We start from the raw sequence: 19,525 nt of genomic DNA on the forward strand, positions 1-19,525 counted from the left end.
CTGCGCCTGGATGCAGGAGGAATGTAAAGCAAATGTACATAATGCATGTGACCTACACAATCACACTTCATAAATAATTTCATGCTATGTACTTTCCATTTTGTGCTTGAAGACACAGAAATCCATTAATACGTGTGATGCCTGTTCTAGATCCATGGCCCCATTCCTTTTTATAGAAGTAAAATTTCACTAATCCTTTCCAGTATTCCCAGAGAACTGTCTTCTCTTCACGAGCAGCTAATTCTTGAAATGGAATTTAAGAGAATTAGGCATTACTTATTTTTATTCAAGTCAGCTGAAAACTCATTGAAGTAGGCATGTGATGAAGTTGGCATGCAAAGCCCGATCAGATATCATAAGTGCCGCTGGTGTTATACAGCATATGTTAATAAAGAGAAGCAGTTCCAAAGGGTCATTCACCAAAGTAGAGACATTCTACACCAGACTTGGGAACTTGGAAATAGAATGACAAAAAGTGCAGGAAAATAGAAAATCTTTGTAATCTTTAAAGTTCACATAACAAATATAAAACTACTTGCAAAGTTAGTTGACTGGAGTGGAGGATGTGTCACAGGTAAAATTCTGGTTCAAAAGAGAGACATTTAAAATTTGAAGTGGATTGACTCGTTTGACTTCAGGGACTATTTCCAACTTCCACTACCATCTACTGAACTGCAACAAATGCAACCAGCACTACCAGTTATATTTGAGGAGATCCATTGTATTTGTATATCTCTAAAATGGTCACAATGGTTAAGGTTATGTTCACAGTGGGATTTGTGTCGCAATCCCTGTAAAAACAGGAAGGCAATGGAACAGAAAAGCACCCCACACATTATGCATGCACTGCGCTACATACAGGGAAGCATACAGTCAACTCCACTTTAATCAGTTGGTTAAGGAAAATTCTAGTTGAAATCTATGCCCTGTTTTGATACTGTTGTGGCTGCCAGGGAGTAGATTTCAGCTGACCGCCACCACGCGTTCTCGATGGTCTCATCATTCCCAATGATCGTGTCGCTCTCTCCCCACCGCTGCTCACTCGTTTAGCCATCTCTATGACGGCTGGGGCTCTATGAGTTGGTCAGGAGTTAATTTCATTGGCTCCTGACCCTGTCTATCAATGTAAGCAACTCCCATTGGCTTACATTGATATACAGGGTCAGGAGCCAATGAAAGAGGCTCCAGACCAGCTCACAGGAACTCTGCCATCATAGAGATGACAGAGTGGGTGGCCCACGGTTCCCGGTGTGTGGCATGGATGGCCCGATATGTGCGGCGATTTGTTGGTATTCCACCGTTTATGGTACCAGCTGTCTCTGGTCCTCAAGGGGGCTGAGACCGCTGGTACATAAGTGGTTAAAAACAATAAAAAAAGCCCACTAGGGGCCATATAATTTCTAATTTTTGGCACTTTACTCCCCGCTATGTGAATATTGCATATCTGGTGTATTGCAGTGCAGTAAGTCATGTTATACCACACTGCAACCCACCATTGTGAATGTAGCCTAAATAGCAAGGATTTAATTGCATGACAATAAATGCTTGTTTTTACATTTGTCATGAAAGTAGTTTAAATGTCAGATAATGGCTTTTGGGTTTTTAGGTAACCCCCCACCCCCGAGTTAGCTTTTTAAGGTCTGTTTTTATACAAAACATAATACATTAAAGTGTATTTAAGATTATATATTTCCTAATTTAAGGTTCAACACCCAGTAACATGATAAATAGTCAAATAAAAATAAGCACAAACCAATTATCTAATTTGTAATTTTCCTTTTTGATAATATTTTGCTATGGTCAATTATTTATGAATATGGCCATGTGGTGCTTAAATCAATTTGGATCCAAAGCATAGTCCTTGTTGTCCGCTATTTAAGGAAATCAGACTACAGAGATAATCTTCTGCACCATGGCATCATTGGTCAATGAACGATATCCGTGGAACAAACTTGCGTAAAAAAGAAAAGGAAAAGGCATTCATGATGAGTAAAGCTTTAGGCAAAACAAATTACAAACACACACAAGCAAAATATTGGAAAATTGTCTAATATCTTAAAACCCCATTTAGATGATTATTTAAGGTCCTTAACAGCACATTTTGCCTGTGGGAACAACATGACTTCAGGCATAGCTAATGCTTTTATAACCAGTCCTTTAGTCTGTATGTTTGACATCTCATATATGTGATATTGTGAATGAAATGTGGATACATTCTAATAGATGACACGGATTTACATTTAAGAGAACATCCATGTACAATGTGGCTACAGTAAATCTGAGAACTCAAAGAATAAATTGAAAATCCAAAAACTTAACCAGATTTTTCTCACTTTTAACTAGAGAAGTTATTTGTAAAGCCTCCTAGCTTGGTTAAAAGTTAGTCAGTCATAATTTAATTTTCTTTTTACCCCCAAAATAAGCAAAAATAATATTGATTTTACAGTGCTGTAAGTCATTACAATTTGTCAGCTTTTATGTTATAATTAAATTGCCTCAGGGAAACCTTGTGTAGTTTTTCAATTTCAGAAGCTGGTAAAGGTAGTGCATCTTGCCAACTTCCGTATCTAATTAGCTATAAATTGTTTTTTATGGTTAATCTGTTACTGCTTCTTCTTGAAAAAGAAGGATTGCGTGTTTATTAATCTCGTACTTTCCTTAAACAGAATGCACACCGATTTATTCAGGAAGATGGTGGCTTGCATTCCCTGTGCTATGCACTATAATTTATTGCATCTCCTAACTGCTACAGATTCTGCTATGTGTCTTCTTGGCATATTGTGTACTCTTTAGAGGGGAAATATATACATGAGAATAATACTGGAAGCTTTATTGTTCTATTATACACCTGGAAAAAAAACATAGCTACAGCGTAAGGAGTACTTATGCATTAAAGGGGAAAAAAGCAGAAACGTAAAATCACATTATTACTTTTTATTGGGGTTAAAAACTTTTATACTAACCCTCACCTGCTTGGCATAGGGAAGAATGAGAGGCGAGCTAGTTTCTTCGAGCACTTGATATGTTCATCATAAACTCAGAATATTACATCCAGTGGTGCTCATTGAAGACCTAAAGGAGCTGAAGGCTTAAAGAGGAACTCCAGTGAACATTTTACTGTTGGAAGGTGAGGGCAGCGCGCATCCGCTGTTTCTGTCGCGCCCCTCCGTTGCGCCGCTCAAAGCCCGACGTCTCTCATCGCAGCTCACTGGCACTGCCTGTCTCTATGTCGGCAGAGCCATCTGAGCCGGTCAGGAGCTGATTTTATTGGCTCCTGGCCGTGTCTATCAATGTAAGCCGCTCCCATTAGCGTACATTGATAGACACGGTCAGGAGCCAATGAAAGCGGCTCCTGACTGGCTCACATGACCCTGCCGTCATAGAGATGGCAGAGTGGATGTCAGGAGGATCCCGGCGTGCAACGGTGTTGGAGATAGTGGTGGACATGCGCTGCAATTCATCGGGATTCCGTTGTTATTGTACCAGCGGTCTCTGGTCCTTAAAGCTAATGTGACCCCATATTTAAGTAAAAAAAAAGTCAGATACTGACCTAAGGAGAGGGAAGGCTCGGTCCTAATGAGCCTTCCCTCTCCTCTCCCGGTGCCCCCAGTGCTGCTCTGGCTCCCCCGTTCGCATCTGCCGCCGCGGGGACTTCGGGAGTCCGAGTCCTCCCGAAGACAGGCTGCACACTCGCGAGTGTGTCATAGAGGGCGCTCGCGTGTGCACAGTGTAGAGCGGCCCATCTTCGGGAGCACTCGGGCTCCCGAAGCATTTCTGAAGCCTCCCCTCGGCGGGGAAACAGCGGTATTTGACCGAAATGGTCGAATACCGCTACAGGGGAGCCAGCACAACGATGAGGACCGGTAGAGGAGAGGGAAAGCTCTATGGGACCCAGAGCCTCCCTCTCCTTAGGTAAGTATCTGACTTTTTTATTTAAAAACGGGTTCCCATTCACTTTAAGGAGGCAGAGACCGCTGATACTTAAGTGGTTACGATTGGAGAGCAACAGAAACATTGCCCCTTTTTCACACTTTTTATTTCCACTTTTTTTTTGGTACATTTCAGTACATTTCTAGTGAACCTCCTTTTGTTGACATTTTCCAGTTTCAGTGCATTTTGGTTTAGCAAAGTTACTTTTTTTTACATACAAAAAGAGCATACAAGTTAGACATAACAATAATTGCTTGCCCATCAAACAATATACAAGTACCAAACAATTATAGAGAAAATATAAAACTTTATCAAGATGGGTAAACTACACCGGAGACGCATGTCAACGCAGTTTATCATCAATGTGCGTATGTAGCCGTAGCTAGTTGGTTATTACCAGGGCAAATCCACTATTCTATAAGGTTAAACAGCCAGAGAATAGTAATAAAGAAGAAAGAAAGAAAAATCCTCATCAACTATGGGAGAATACTTTATAGAAAGACATACCAATTGAGTATCTGCCTAACTATTTTAGGAGGTGGAAAATGATACCCTGTCCCACACCTTAGAGAACATTAGCATATTGTCCTGAAGTTTGGCTGTGAGATGTTCTAGCCTGTATATATGTTACGGCCAGAACCCGAAGTTTGGCCACTTCGGGTTCTGGCCGGTCAATGTGCGAAGTGGCCGCTGTGCTGCAGCCAATGTCCAAAATGAGCCGAATCCTGGCGGCTCCGATCATTTTCCCTCGGTGCTGGCTCCGCCCCCTGCCTCCCTGATAGTCAGCCGGAGACACATGAGTCCCCCCTCCCCCCGAGTCATTTGTGGGTGCAGGAAAGCAGAGTGGGGAGCACTGCAGGCGTTGCTTCTGTCAGCACCCGCTCTGCAGGGACGAACAAATTCCTGCTTTCCTGCCTCTGCCTTCCTGCAGCCACAAACGACTCTGGGGGGGGGGACACATGTGTCCCCCGGCTGTCAGAAGCCGATAGCAGGGAGGCAGGGGACGGAGCCAGTGCTGGGAAAAATTATTGGAGCCGCCAGGATTTGGCTCATTTTGGACATTGGCCGCAGCGCCGCGGCCACTTCACACATTGACCGGCCGGAACCCGAAGTGGCCAGGCACAACGCGAAGTGGCCAAACTTCAGGTTCTGGCCGGTACATATATATTGAATCCTCTTAAAATAAGTTTCTTTAAGTTAAGTGTCTGTTCAGTAATAATCATATTAAACTGTTCATACTTGTAGAAAACATCAGCATTGTATTTTGTATTTGCTACAGAAATAAGGTCCAACAAGGAATTCTGTTTTACTTAATTTCCCATTTTTGGACTGAAAGGGCCTTATCTTCTGCAATTGGATTACTTAGTCAACTGTGACCAAGGAAACGTCTCTTCCTTCAGTAATATGTTATATAATTTATATTCTAATTTCATTAGCCCTTCAAACTTTTACACATATATCTTTACAAGTTTTAATTGCTATTTCACATAATCCAGCTTGTAATTTAAATTGACTAGTTATTTAAGGGTAAAAAAAAATAAATAGTTGACCCTTTGATACATGAGAACAGATTTTTGTTAGTTGCTCTTTGGAGAATAAATAACAGAATGACCCTTCGGAACATATCACACTAGGCTGGATTTCATTTCTTTAAAATATTATGTGAAATTATAATTTCTCTTTCATTTTCGTGAGACATATTCATTGCTTCTACATAAAATGCATAATTTCAACTACTTGGGTTTAATTTAAGTGTTTAATTTTTATTGTTAACCATGAAAAAGGCAAGATAAGCTCAGCAAAGGGCCTCGGTTGAGGAGTCTAATAAAACATATTTCTGGAAGAATTATTAGGCTTTTATTAATAATAATAATCAAACTCAGAAGTGATCATCATCTTCTCTGTCCAGGCTTTCATAGAAGACGTTTTCTCATGCTAGAATTCATCTTTTTTATGGCTATGTTTTGCAGTATCTTATAGATTAAATCCCTGCTTCAACAGGCAAGTCATCCAATATATTACTATATATCCTAACAAGAGGCAAGCTACGATTACAGGATGGCAGCTTTAATGGTTGGAATTTCTACTGCAAAGAGCAATAGGTTGCAGGTTTTATATTTTCACATCGCTGAAGAAGAAAAACACTTTATTGAAAAATAAAGTACAAATCATAATAATGTGAAGCTACTAATAGCAACCAATAAAAAAATAGTTCTCCTGAGTTGAGTTCTGATTGGTGGTTAAGGGCTTACTGCTTATCATATAATGCATAATGACCTTTGAATCTAAACACTAGGTATTGATGGTAATGGACTTATATACAGATGTTGTATATATGCAGAAATCAAAAGAGGGTGCTTGGTTGGAATTGCTCGTAAGTTTTCTCTGGTACCTGAAAAATGTATTCAACAATGGTTGGTTAGCATTGCCTGTGACATGACTGCAGGAGCCTGTTAGTTAGTCTTGTCTCTAGTTTAGCTATCTTGGCATTACCGTGGCCTCAAATTTTTACTCCAGTCTTTCAGCCTTGAAAATCAGTGAAGATACAGTCTGGCTTCTTATATCTCCCAGACACTTTGTATGCAGCAGTAACAATTCCACCATAATTCCTAGTTCATCAAACTACAGTGGATGATATAAATCCAAATAATGGCATCATACTCTAAGAAAGCTTTCAAAATATATGGTGAAATTGCACAAATTCTAAAGTAAATGAAATGTGAAGGTCTCCCTCACAATTGCCTTTTATTATACCAACAGCCTGACTGTCATATTTTGGATTTAGTTGCTTCTGAGTCAAGCATACAGTATATTGTGTATGTATAACAAGTGTGCAGTCAGAGAAGTCAGAGTGGAATGAGAACACTTAACTAGTATGTTCATTCTGGGTCAGTGATTCAAAAGGAGGATCGGCACAACTACCAAAAACTGTAGGTAGCATTTTTGAAAAGGCAATGACACAACTCATTCTCATCTCACTTCAGGTATCCTTTAGTAACTGGAAAATACGACTGCAAATAATTACACCTTTTTTGGCTTTGTGGGAAGGACACAAAACAAACAAACGCTATCTGCAGACTGGGATAGTGTTCAGATTGAGTCTCTGACAGACACTGTAGATACAGTACATGCCCATTTATGTCCCCTTCTCTCAAAACTGAAATGTGGTGTAAAAAAGTGTAATTATACCATCCTCAACCTTTTTAGGCATGTGACTGTCATCATCTACTTCTGCCTGAGTGGGATGGGCTTATTCTTCCCACCCACATTTTTAGCAGTTCTTGTGACATGGCCCTCTCTTGTGAGTATAACACCCTTTCCTTTTTTTATTCGTCTTATAATGGGTTTGCTCCCAAGTATGTTTGTGTTCTTTTCTTACCTCAAGTTTCCTTGTCCCCAAAACGGAAATGTGATTTTTTTTTTGTATGAAGCTGGTGATTCAAATATTTTATGATTGTGAAATGGTTGTAGATTTGTTTTTCTAATACGTATTTTCTTTTACTTTACAGGCAGCATCTTCTGCTTTAAGCAGTTTAGGTCATGTCTACACTGCAATTGGTGACTACCCTAATGCACTAGCAAGCCACAAGCAGTGCGTTCTCCTGGCTAAACAATCCAAAGATGAACTGTCTGAAGCACGAGAACTGGGAAACATGGGAGCAGTCTACATTGCAATGGGGGACTTTGAAAATGCAGTTCATTGTCATGAACAACATTTAAAGATAGCAAAGGACCTGGGCAACAAGCGGGAGGAAGCTCGGGCATATAGCAACCTTGGCAGTGCCTATCATTACAGAAGAAACTTTGATAAAGCAATGTCATATCATAACCATGTTCTAGAACTTGCACAAGAGTTAACAGAAAAGGCCATTGAGATGCGAGCCTATGCAGGCTTGGGCCATGCTGCACGCTGTATGCAAGACTTAGAACGCGCTAAACAGTACCACGAGCAACAACTATCTATAGCGGAAAGTCTCAAAGACCGGGCTGCAGAGGGAAGAGCATCTTCAAACTTAGGTAAGTGCTCCTGAAATGTTCCTTACTGGAATCCTTTAGATACATTGTAGAATCTATAACTGTATGCATATAAAAATAAGGTAGTTTCACATAAATACCCTTTCCTGTTATGTTCTTCAGTTGTGATGAGTGAAGGGGAAACAGGTATTCCAAAGGCTGTTCCAGTATGACATATATGGACATTCTTACCCTTCTTGCAAACCTGTTTTCTTCTCTATCTAAAATATGCACCTCACCATCCTGAAAAGTGTTAGCCTTCCTGGGTTTGCCATGCTGTTGCTCGGGTATTACTTGGTGTCTCCAGTTCACTTGTTAGAACTTGAGAAGGCGTTCTGTAAGAGTGATGAAATGAAGCTTCACAGAAGTATCATTGGCCAAATGAGTCAGTACTTAGGATACTCACTTACCCCATAAGTTAGGTACATTAATGCAACAAGGTACCCCTAACTGCAAATTAGTTGTTATTTGTGCCATTTAATTACTTATTTAGTGAAATGAAGAAGAAGTTGGTTGCTTGCTGAAATAAAGTGCCTATTTGAGACAGTTTGGGTCATAAGAGTCTAAGTATTTTACTTATTTTACTTAGTTAAAGGAGAACTGTAGTGAGAGGGATATGGAGGCTGCCATATTTATTTCCTTTTAAGCAATACCAGTTGCCTGGCAGCCCTGATGGTCTATTTGCCTAAAGAAGTATCTGAATCACACCAGAAACAAGCATGCAGCTAATCTTGTCATATCTGTCTAAATTTGTCAGAAACACCTGATCTGCTGTATGCTTGTTCAGGGCCTATGGCTGAAAGTATTAGAGGCAGAGGATTAGCTGAATAGCCAGGCAACTGGTATTGCTTAAAAGGAAATAAATATGGCAGCCTCCATATACCTCTCACTACAGTTCTCCTTTAAGTATTTTACTTAAATTATTTGCTGATTGTAGACTGATGCCAAAAAGACGAACATTTTACTCAATCAGAGGTACAGACAGAGACATGTGATGGTCAAATGCAATTTGTCTGCACAAGTTTTTAATAAAAAATTTATTTTATGGTATTAGTAGCATGATTCAGAAATTCTAATTGCACAGTTTTATCACTGCCTTTGCTACAGGTTGTTGGGTGCATGAATATGGAGTGTAAGGGAGGGATCATACTTGTGTCTGTGGAAAATGCAGAAGAATCCCCACAAGATTTTTTTCCACACAATTTGTGCATCTGTCTGCTGTTGAACGCTGGCACTTTTTTTTTTACAGTAGCCAGTAAATTTCAGTGACGAATTGCATGCATTGTGGAGAAAAGTAGGGCAAGTTGTATTTTTTTTTAAATACTATATAATCACAGATTGCTCCTGAAAATGCAGCAGCCCCATAGGAAAGCATTATTTGTATGTTTGCACTGCGGCAAAATGCCTGCTTTTTCAACAAGAGAACAGAGGTGCCAGCAGAATAAAAGTGGATACAATTTTTAAAATTTGCTAGGAGGAAGTGGTGGACTTACCTCCCTAAAGCAGACACGAAAGACTGTCTGAAAAGTAGCAATCACATTTATTATATAGTACCCCAAAAGTGCAACGTGTTTCGCAGGCCGAGCCCGCTTCATCAGGCAATAAACGTGGGGACAAAACAGAATTCCAGCAATAGCAGGTGAGGCGCTACACCTGCTATTGCTGGAATTCTGTTTTGTCCCCACGTTTATTGCCTGATGAAGCGGGCTCGGCCTGCGAAACACGTTGCACTTTTGGGGTACTATATAATAAATGTGATTGCTACTTTTCAGACAGTCTTTCATGTCTGCTTTATGGAGGTAAGTCCACCACTTCCTCCTAGCAAATTTTAAAAATGTTATCCACTTTTATTCTGCTGGCGCCTCTGTTCTCCTACTGCAAAATCGTGTCCACCCCTGGCGGAGGGGTGATCTACCCCTTTTTCTCATCTACAGAGAGCGACTTCTTAGCCCTGAGTGAGGACAGGTCTAATCTCCTCACCTGCTTATACAGTGGTTGCCTGTGTGGTAACCCACGTTTGTGAGGATATTCTTCTCACTGATTTGCCTTACTTCGTTTATGTTTTAACATACTACACTATATTGGGCTCTCGGTTTCTCTACAATTTATGCTATTTCAATAAGTTTGACCCCCTGCCTTAAGAATTAACATTGGTATTTACAATCATGAAGACTGGGGTGTCAAGCTTGATCTGGTTTGGCACATGCCTGCTGTTGTCTTCATGAGGCTATCATGCTATCACTCTAGTGTATATTATGTGTGCAGGTAAAATGTGCTCCCATAGCCCCGTCCTAACAGTGACAGTAAACCTCTAACTGCCTTCAAGGATATGTCAGTTTGATGCACGCATAGCTAAAATGGTGATTTTCCTTTCATCTTACACTGTAAAATATTATATTCATTGTCTGATATCACTGTGGTTATTCCAGAATGAATGAGCAACATTAACACACCTAACCTGATATGTAATGAGCAGGTATACCCTGCAATACAAAGCTACTGGCCATTATATGAGTTATGCAGATTACTTGTTCCCAGCATTGTCTCTGCTTGAATAGGAACAACATGTTTAAGGCATGTTTTGCTGACTGTATTAAATTCAGAGATTTCATTATAATATTTGCACAATTGGATGCATTATGAATACGCTGCTACGTTATAGAAATCTCGCCCTTGTCATCTATTATTTTATGCGCGGATTTAACTGATATGTTACAAATAATGAGACAGCTGTTAAATTGGATTCAAGTGTGTTACATATTCTTTGGCTTGGCCACATGCTATTGGTTAAATGATGTGCTGTAGTGTTTATGGGATGTAATAACAGACATGTGTCAGGGGGCAGTAGCACAGGTTTCTTATAAGTCTATGAGGGGTATGTGTGTGTGTGTGTGTGTGTGCGTGCGTGCGTGCGTGCGCGCGTGTGTGTGTGTGCGTGCGTGCGTGCGTGCGTGCGTGCGTGCGTGCGCGCGTGTGTGTGTGTGTGTTCAATAAACAATGCAGTTACTTTCTATAGAGTTCTTAATGCCCAGATCCAGGGACAGACATTTGCTATTGAGTGCCCTCTCAGTAGGGATGGCCCTGATTAGGAGAACTCATGGAGAAGCATGTGATCAATTTGATCAGCTGATAGATTTGTAAGGTCCTGATTTACTGTGATGACTTCCTGCTTTAACACATGATCAGGACCAGCAAATCAGAACCTTACAAATCTATCTGATCGAACTGATCACATGCTTCTCCATGAGTTCTCCTAAGCAGGGCCATCCCTACCTCTCAGTCTGTGCACCTACATTTTACCGTTTCAGTGAGTACAACCCATAGTCTTTTACTGTGCATGTTTTCTGCTTAAAAAGTAATTATGCAGATCAGTTTGCTTTAATAAAACGTCTTTAGACATGCAGCTGATACATACTGTACAGGATGGGTTGACTGAGCATTCCAAAATGAGAGCATTTTTCTAAACATCCTTGCACATTTGTATGTACGTACACACATAAAATACACTGAACTGGAAAATGTGCATAGAATGGTAAAAAAAAACCCATAGCAGCTGTAAAAAAAAATTTCTTACATAAATGAAAAAATACATTTAATGAGAATAAATGATGTTTATTAGTAGACTGTCAGTGTAAATGTGTTTCTGCAGTGGTGAAAAACACAAAGGGCTTGATTCACAAAGCCGTGCAAACTGTTTAGCACGGGTGTGCTAAACAGTTAGCACGTGAAGTGCCATTCGCGTACTTTTGCGCGCGCAAAGTGCCGCGAATCGCGGCACTTTGCACGTGCAAAAGTCCGCGAACGGCACTTCACGTGCTATTTGTTTAGCACACCCGTGCTAAAAAGTTTGCACGGCTTTGTGAATCAAGCCCATAGTGTAGAGCGAATGGGCCCAAAAGGAAAGTGCACATGGTGATTGCACCATCTACCACTTTTCCGCCAAAAGTATATTCACTCAGTTTACGGTTTTACTCTGTAGATTTGGTAGGATTGTCTTATCAAGATTATGTCATTGATCACACCTTTAGGAAAGTACAGCTGGAATGGTGATTTAAAATGCCCATACACTGGCTCGAATTCCTGCTAATATACTGCAGATCACTGTGATCGAATCTGCTGTGAAATCGATAACGCAAATGCTGACTCATTGATCGTTTGCCATCTGACATCGGTTAATTCAGTTGATCAGTCCTGGTGGAAAATTTTGCTTGATCGCTGGCGGGTCGGGAGCGCATCACTAGCGGTGTTCGATTTGGCAATGGCCGATGCAGCAATAACATCACCTGTCCGGCCGGCGAAAGACCCCGGGTCCGTGCTGTCACTTCTTCTGGATGGCCTTCTTCCCCATCTCCTTTTCACTTCCTGTCCGGTCCTGTGACAAGCCGAAGTTCAAACAGTAGAGCGCCATCTACTTTTTAAACTTCCCCTTGCCACAAGACGAGACAGGAAGTGAAGAGGACATGGAGAACGCTGAAAGAAGTGAGACTGCATGGATCCTGGGGACTTGCGCTAGCCGGACGGATGATGTTATTGCTGCTGGCCGGGGGAACAGGAGTGACCTGGGAGTTGTGAGGCTGGCGGCAGCGGCAGCTCCACAGGTTTTGAATTGACTTCATGTTGAATTTGTCTGTGTGGTCTACTAAAGACTTTCGTGAATTATTCTTGAGCTTTAAGAGGCTCAGTGTTAAAGAATATCTGTAATGAAAAAACGTCCCATGGCAGGTACTCACCTCGGGTGGGTGAAGCCTCCGGATCCTATTGAGGCTTCCCTCATCCTCCTTGGTCCCACGGTGGTGGCGTAAATCCTCCCGGAGCGGTGGCGATGTAAATATTTACCTCCGTGGCTTCAGCGCAGGTGCAGTATCCGCTCTTCCCACAGAGATAGGCGGAAATAGCTGATCTCTGTTGGGCCGCTCTACTGCGCAGGCGCAAGACTCCTGAGCCTGTGCAGTAGAGCGGACCCGGTGGAGATCGGCTATTTCCGCCTATCTCTGTCAGAAGAGCCGAAACAGCGCCCCCGCTGGAGCCTGGAAAGGTAAATATTGAACAGGCTGTCGGATTTGTCACGCCGGCTTTGAAGGGCTGCAGTGAGACCCCCGGGGGACAGAGGAGGACGGGGAAGCCTCATTAGGATCCTGAGGCTTCCCCCTCCCGAGGTGAGTACCCCCAGGGGACGTTTTTCTCGTTACAGTGTCTCTTTAACTGGTTACTGTTTACTGGACACCTAAAGTGAGAGGAATATGGAGGCTGCCATATTTATTTCCCATTTAAACAATGCACATTGACTGGCTGTCCTGATGATCCTCTACCTCTAATGCTTTCATACATTGACCCTGAACAAGCATTCAGATCAGATGTTTCACTTTAGTTAGGCTGGATTTTCTGTCTGCTTGTTTCAGGTTTGTGACTGACACGAGTGATGCATGAAAGATCATCAGCACTGTCAGATAATTGGTATTGTTTAACCTCCTTGGCGGTATGAAAAATACCGCCAGGAGGGAGCGCAGCAGTTTTAAAAAAAATTTTTTTTTTTTTTAATCATGTAGCGAGCCGAGGGCTCGCTACATGATAGCCGCTGCTGAGCGGCATCCCCCCGCCCGCTTCGATCGCCTTCGGCGATCTCCGATCAGGAAATCCCGTTCATAGAACGGGATTTCCTGGAGGGCTTCCCCCGTCGCCATGGCGACGGGGCGGGATGACGTCACTGACGTCGGGACGTCATTGGGAGTCCCGGGCCACCCCTCGGCGCTGCCTGGCACTGATTGGCCAGGCAGCGCTGGGGTCTGGAGGGGGGGGGGGCCCGCGCCGCAGCAGATAGCGGCGATCGGGCAGGGGCCGGCGGCGATCAGAGTGCTGGCGCAGCTAGCAAAGTGCTAGCTGCGTCCAGCAAAACAAAAATTATGAAAATCGGCCCAGCAGGGCCTGAGCGGCACCCTCCGGCGGCTTACCCCGTGTCACACACGGGGTTACCGCCAAGGAGGTTAAAATTAAATAAATTAAAATGTAGTTACTTTACTCAGCAAAAGTCTGGAACTTTGCTGGAGTCTGGGTGCTGTGAAGCACCATCTACTAATATTGCCAAGAGGAGCAGTAGAGATGACCAGTAATATGGACCTATATAATTTCTCTAAGAAGATACTTAATGGACACCTGAAATGAGAGGTATATGAAAGCTCCTGAGAATCTAGCATGTGTATGGCAGCTCCGATGTATCAGCAATAGATCTGGACTGCTTAATCATCTCATTTCAGGGCAGCCTGAGGCCATTGTTCTCCTCCTTGTTGTCATCCCTCCAACCCCCATCATAGCAATAGAACGCAATGATAGCCTGTGGGCATCAGTCCTCAAATATGTATGAAGCTTAAGCAGAGCCGGATCATCCACAAGGAAAACCTAGGCAGTTGCCTAGCACCTACAGAGTGTCTAGGGGCCTGGCCGATGCTAAACCCACCAAAACCTACTTAAAAAAACACAGGTGATTATTAGCAGTGGGCAATAACTGCTATCTTGTCTAGGGCCCAATTTCATCTTAATTCTTTTCTGGGCTTAAATGTGTTGACTGAATTTTATCGCAGTAGGCAGAAGCAGATAAACGGACAGATCAAAGACTGCAGTGATATTCTATGGATCAGATCACATGTTTCTGTCCTTTGACATGCATGTTTTTTGTCCACTGGGGTCTGCTATGGAAAAGTTCAAACAATACAGCCCTAAAGGCCTTTTTACCAATTCCAGTTTAAAATAAATTTATGACAGAGATCATCGAATCAAGGGAACTGCTAATGGAGTAAATCCTAATTTTCCCAAAGCTAATTATCATGATTATTAATGATAATGACAGAAGCTATCCTGATAACTTTAAAGTCTTTAAAATTAAAATACATTGAGCTTGAAAAGACAAATATATCTGAATTGATGCCACGGTCTGCACACTAACATGATAATATATAAACCGCTCCCTGCACTCTGCGTAATTGGAAGTTTCATCTAGTTTTAAACTACAAGTGTTTCTATTGATCAAAATGCAAATGCTGTCATAATCAAATTCTCCTGGGCAAGCAAGCATCACAAAATGTGAATATTATGAATATTAATAGAGGCCCTTTATTCTGTAGTTAATGACCCCAGGAGCACCTTTGCTGTTATAAGCTGACAGACTGCACAGTGCATTGTGGATGAGAGCATTAGACTTTTGTGCGACTTTTTCATGTCTTCTGTGGAATTTATCTAGGGTCACTGACAGGCCATGCCTTAGCTGCATAAGTCCTTGAACATTCTCTACAGAAATGCAACAAAACCAGCCAGACAATTCCGGTCAATTAAGAAGCATTCAGATAATTCTCCATGTCATTTCACACTGAATTAGAAAGCTTTGATTACATTATTTGCAGTCCGATCCCATTTCTCTGTATTGACACCAGTCAGGAGAGATTATACGTACAGTAAATGAATTTGTTCTGAGCTATTGTATGAATTAAATCAACTAATTTATAAGGCAGTCGAGTTAATAATGTTGATCATTTAGTAGAAGAATTCATAATGATAACCAGTATGACCTGAATACTATTTAAATTATCAGTGCAAATCAAATTAAACCACTTAGCATGGGCATTTATTGCTTCATTATTTGACTACTTTTAATACCAGGTGTTATAAACTTTATAAGAAGGTAACAGTTGAAAAGGGCGTGGGCTACATCTTGCTGAAAAGTGCGCCCGTCAAAATAGGACGTTGGCAGACGTGATAGGGTAAACATCATCTATGGTGAGTTAAGGTTAGGAACCACCTGGAGGGGGGATGGTCACGGTAAGTCACCACCAAGGGGGGGTTTAATGTTAGGCACCACCGGGAGGGGTCAAGGTTAGGCACCACCAGCAGAGTCAAGGTTAGGCACCACCAGCAGAGTCAAGGTTAGGCACCACCAGGGGGTGAAGGTTAGGCACCACCAGAGGTGTCTTAGGGTTAGGCATTGGTAGAAGGAGGGTTCTGTGTGACAGTAGGGTAAGGTTAGGTCATAGTAAATTATTGATAAATATTACCAATGTTTTGCTATATCAACTAAGTAGTAAAACATTGGTCATTTTACCAATATTCTACAATCGGCTATTTCCTCCAGAAAACTAAAAGCTGCAGTGCACATGCAGAACTTTTTTGTAGGTGTTGGTATCCCAGTACTGATGTTTTTACCACATATCCATGCCAATAACAATATAGTATTAGCCGTATTTACAGTACCCCTACCGCTAAGGGCCTTTTTTAACTACGAATCGTAAGTGCAGAGTGGGGAACACAATCGTTTTTCCTCTGCACTGTTTGCAGTGTTTTTTGGTCAAATTGCAATGCAATTGGAAAGAGTCCTTTAACTGCACTCAATGGCAATCACACCAAAAAATGCCACAGAGAGTAAATTGTGATTCATCAAGAAATGCATGGCATTGCAACCTAAGCAGTGGATAGGGAGTACCGCAATCTCTTTATAAATGGAGTGTGTCCTTGTGATCAGAAAACTGCATTTGCTGCGAAAATGAGATTGAATTGTATGCAGTGGAAAAAGTCCCTTAAACTAATGCTTGTACTTGTCTTATTCTAATATTTAATGTTTGCACCAATAGTAAGTCTTAGTGTTCATTCACACTGGGGCTTGCTGTGGGCATGTGTTATAGCGCAATGTACAGACATCTGCATTGCTATACAGTGCAGTCCTTACAACATTCATTACAGTGCTGCAGATAACACAAAAATGCATATAGCAGTGCAGTAACACGTCACACATCAGCATAGTAACGGGGACAACTGACATTGCTGTCCATGTAGTATCACATGTACTTGTAGATCACATAGTATGTGTGTTACAGTACACCATACTACCCTACATGTGAATGATCCCTAAAAAGTAACCATACATCATTGAACTACAACTCAGCAGGGCCAGGACAGGGTGTTCCAGCACCAGAGGCAGGCACTCCAAAGTGTACCCCCAGACAAAAAATGTGTGTGTGTGATGGAAGGTGGAATGATTGGTATCCCCTCCCCTAGACAGCATTCCCTAGTGATCTAGTAACCCCCCCCCCCTTCCCTATACAGTTCCCTGGTGTCTAGTGGCCCCCCTTCCCTCACCTATACATTTTCCCGGTGTCCAGTGGTCTCCTCCTTGCCCTATACATTTTCCTTGTGTGTAGTTGTACCCCTCCCTCCCCTATTCCCCTATACATTTCTCTGTTGTCTAGTGGCACCCCTCCCTCCCCCATATGCAGCGTTACGGTGGAGCGAGTGAGGATTACAGTACACACTAACCTCCTACAGGCTCCAGGTACTCTACTTCCTGATCTGAAAATCAGGAAATAGAACATAAGCAGCACTGCAGAGAAGACATACAGGGCCTCTTGCACTTGGAGCTGCCAAGGAGGTGTACTGTAATCCTCAACCGCTGCACCGAACTCTGCATAGAGGTTTAGCACCTCTGCCTAGGCCCAGCCCTGCCACTCAAGATTCTGAACCTTATCAATGCAGCATATGGGGTGGAGACATTTTAACATTAGTTTCAATGTAGGTCATCTGTACTTTTCTCCCTTTTTTCACAATAAAAAGTTTTCTCCTTTTTTAGGTGTACACAAACTCTTTCTCCAAACAGGAGGTATTTTCAAATGAGCCAGACATACTGGTAACACCTGTAGTGCATCACTTCAGCACTCTGTAAGATATAGATATTATTTTTTATAGCATGCTTGTGTAAAATGTGATATTGCGTTTCTATCTTCCTTACCTTATCCTCTGGCCTATTTTCATGTATAGAATGCTTTCACTATTAACATTGTACATTTGCCCTTTGTGTGTGACATATCAGTGGTGTCTACTAGGCAGCCAATATGCAAAGCCAAAGCCATTAACATCTGGCAGAAATGTAGCATGAAATGTAGCATGGAATGTTTTTAAATATGACATTAAAGCCTAATTTCAGGATCTTTAAGATGCAGTCTGTCTAGATGTCAGGCCAATCGTCTGTTTCACAGGGCAGCACAGTAAACAGTTTGATTGGTCTGTTGGTCCCATCCCCATGACAGCCATCCATGCTACATCTCAGGATCCACTCAGGAACAACAGGATAGTGAGTAAGAAACAGCATGCACCATGTTGGTTTTCAGAATGTGCTATTGGATGAATCCAGTGTGACTGCATCAGGGCCCTTGGGCCAGAGGGACCCCGAGGGGCCCTCCCTCAGTGGCAGTATAACTCTTTATTGGTCCTGTTCTAGTAATGATCACTTCTATAGATGCTTTGAATAGTGGTAATCATTAACAAAACTGTTCCCCATCCTCTCATTTCACCTCTAATACTGTGTGTTGCTATGTGTAGAGTGCTTGGGGGGGCCCAATGTAAAACTTGGGCCCAAAGCTCCTTAGCTACACCTCTGGATGAATCAGTCACTTTGCCTCATGAGAACTTTGGGCGTTAAGGGGTTGTTCTTTTTTATTTTGTTTTTTGAGGTCATAAGTATTATTATTATTTTATGCCTGGAAGTTTACATTGAGGTAGGATTGCTCATACATGTCAATAGATCAGCATTTTACATTGTTATGTTTTGGGTGATTGAAAGGATGTCGACTGGGGAAAGGGGGTAATATTACATGCTGGGGGGTGCTCAACTAATTGCTGATTTTTTGCTAATTTTGAGGCTGCAGACACATAGAAGGAGAAATGCATTTTATGTTGGGTGAAGGGCGTTTACATTAAAGAGTGGAATTACTGGAGCATGGAGGGGTAATTATACTTTATATTATATAAGTTTACATTAGGAGAGATTGCTGGGACATGGACAGAGAAAAGTACTAAACTAATTGTTACATTTTCATAATGTTTTCATAATGTTCACACTGCATTACAATGCGCTGGAGAGACGTCCAAATCTAATATCAGCAAGCCGTCAAGGCCCATAGGCTTTCTGCTGCTCACACTGTGTTCTGACATGATCCAGGTGGGAGCTGAATTGTCTGCCATGTACAGTAATAGCCTTTAAAGAAAAATCCTGTTTGTTGAATTAGTTTAAGCATCTCCACTGATCTAATCTAAAGGCTCCTACACAGGTGCAACTTTGTCCAACCCGCCGACATGACTTGTATTTTCTGCACACCAAGCAACTGAATGACCAGCTCATTTGCATACTACACACGCCAGCAAACAACAGACTCCACGACATGGCCGCATTCACACAACTTGTACACACGTGGCCAACTGCACGCTATCAGCCCAACAATCTTTTGAGTTGAAGCGCCTGATGGATCAGGCAAACCACCTGTTATCAGTTGCTCGTCTAGTTGTTTGTCACACGCCCAACTATTGTTCAACAGACCAAGTTTGGATGATAGTTGGGTGGAAAAGTTGCATGTGTGTCTGAGCCTTAATGCCTTAAAGGAAAACTGTAGAGAGAGGTGTATGGAGGCTGCCATATTTATTTCCATTTAAGCAATACCAGTTACCTGGCTATCCTGCTGATCCCCTGCCTCTAAAACTTTAAGCCATAGCCCCTGAACAAGCATATGCAGAACAGGTGTTTCTGACAATTTTGACAGATATGACACAATGA

At 42.0% G+C, this 19,525-nt stretch overlaps 1 protein-coding gene and 1 long non-coding RNA gene across 2 annotated transcripts in view; one reads left to right on the forward strand and one right to left on the reverse strand.

Moving 5' to 3' along the window:
- Window positions 1-19,525, forward strand: part of TTC28 (tetratricopeptide repeat domain 28) — a 954,491-nt gene that overhangs the window by 543,696 nt on the left and 391,270 nt on the right. The window contains exon 6 of the mRNA XM_068238742.1: window positions 7,440-7,947. Coding sequence (XP_068094843.1) covers window positions 7,440-7,947 — 508 coding nt within the window. The remainder of the gene's footprint in view (window positions 1-7,439; window positions 7,948-19,525) is intronic.
- LOC137520587 (uncharacterized) lies at window positions 1,783-17,943 on the reverse strand. The gene is made up of 3 exons (XR_011021903.1): window positions 17,708-17,943; window positions 8,046-8,279; window positions 1,783-1,951 (listed from the first exon to the last, which is right to left on the reverse strand). It is a non-coding gene; the product is annotated as an uncharacterized lncRNA (long non-coding RNA).

Source organism: Hyperolius riggenbachi, chromosome 1, assembly GCF_040937935.1.
Source record: "Hyperolius riggenbachi isolate aHypRig1 chromosome 1, aHypRig1.pri, whole genome shotgun sequence".
NCBI lineage: Eukaryota > Metazoa > Chordata > Amphibia > Anura > Hyperoliidae > Hyperolius > Hyperolius riggenbachi.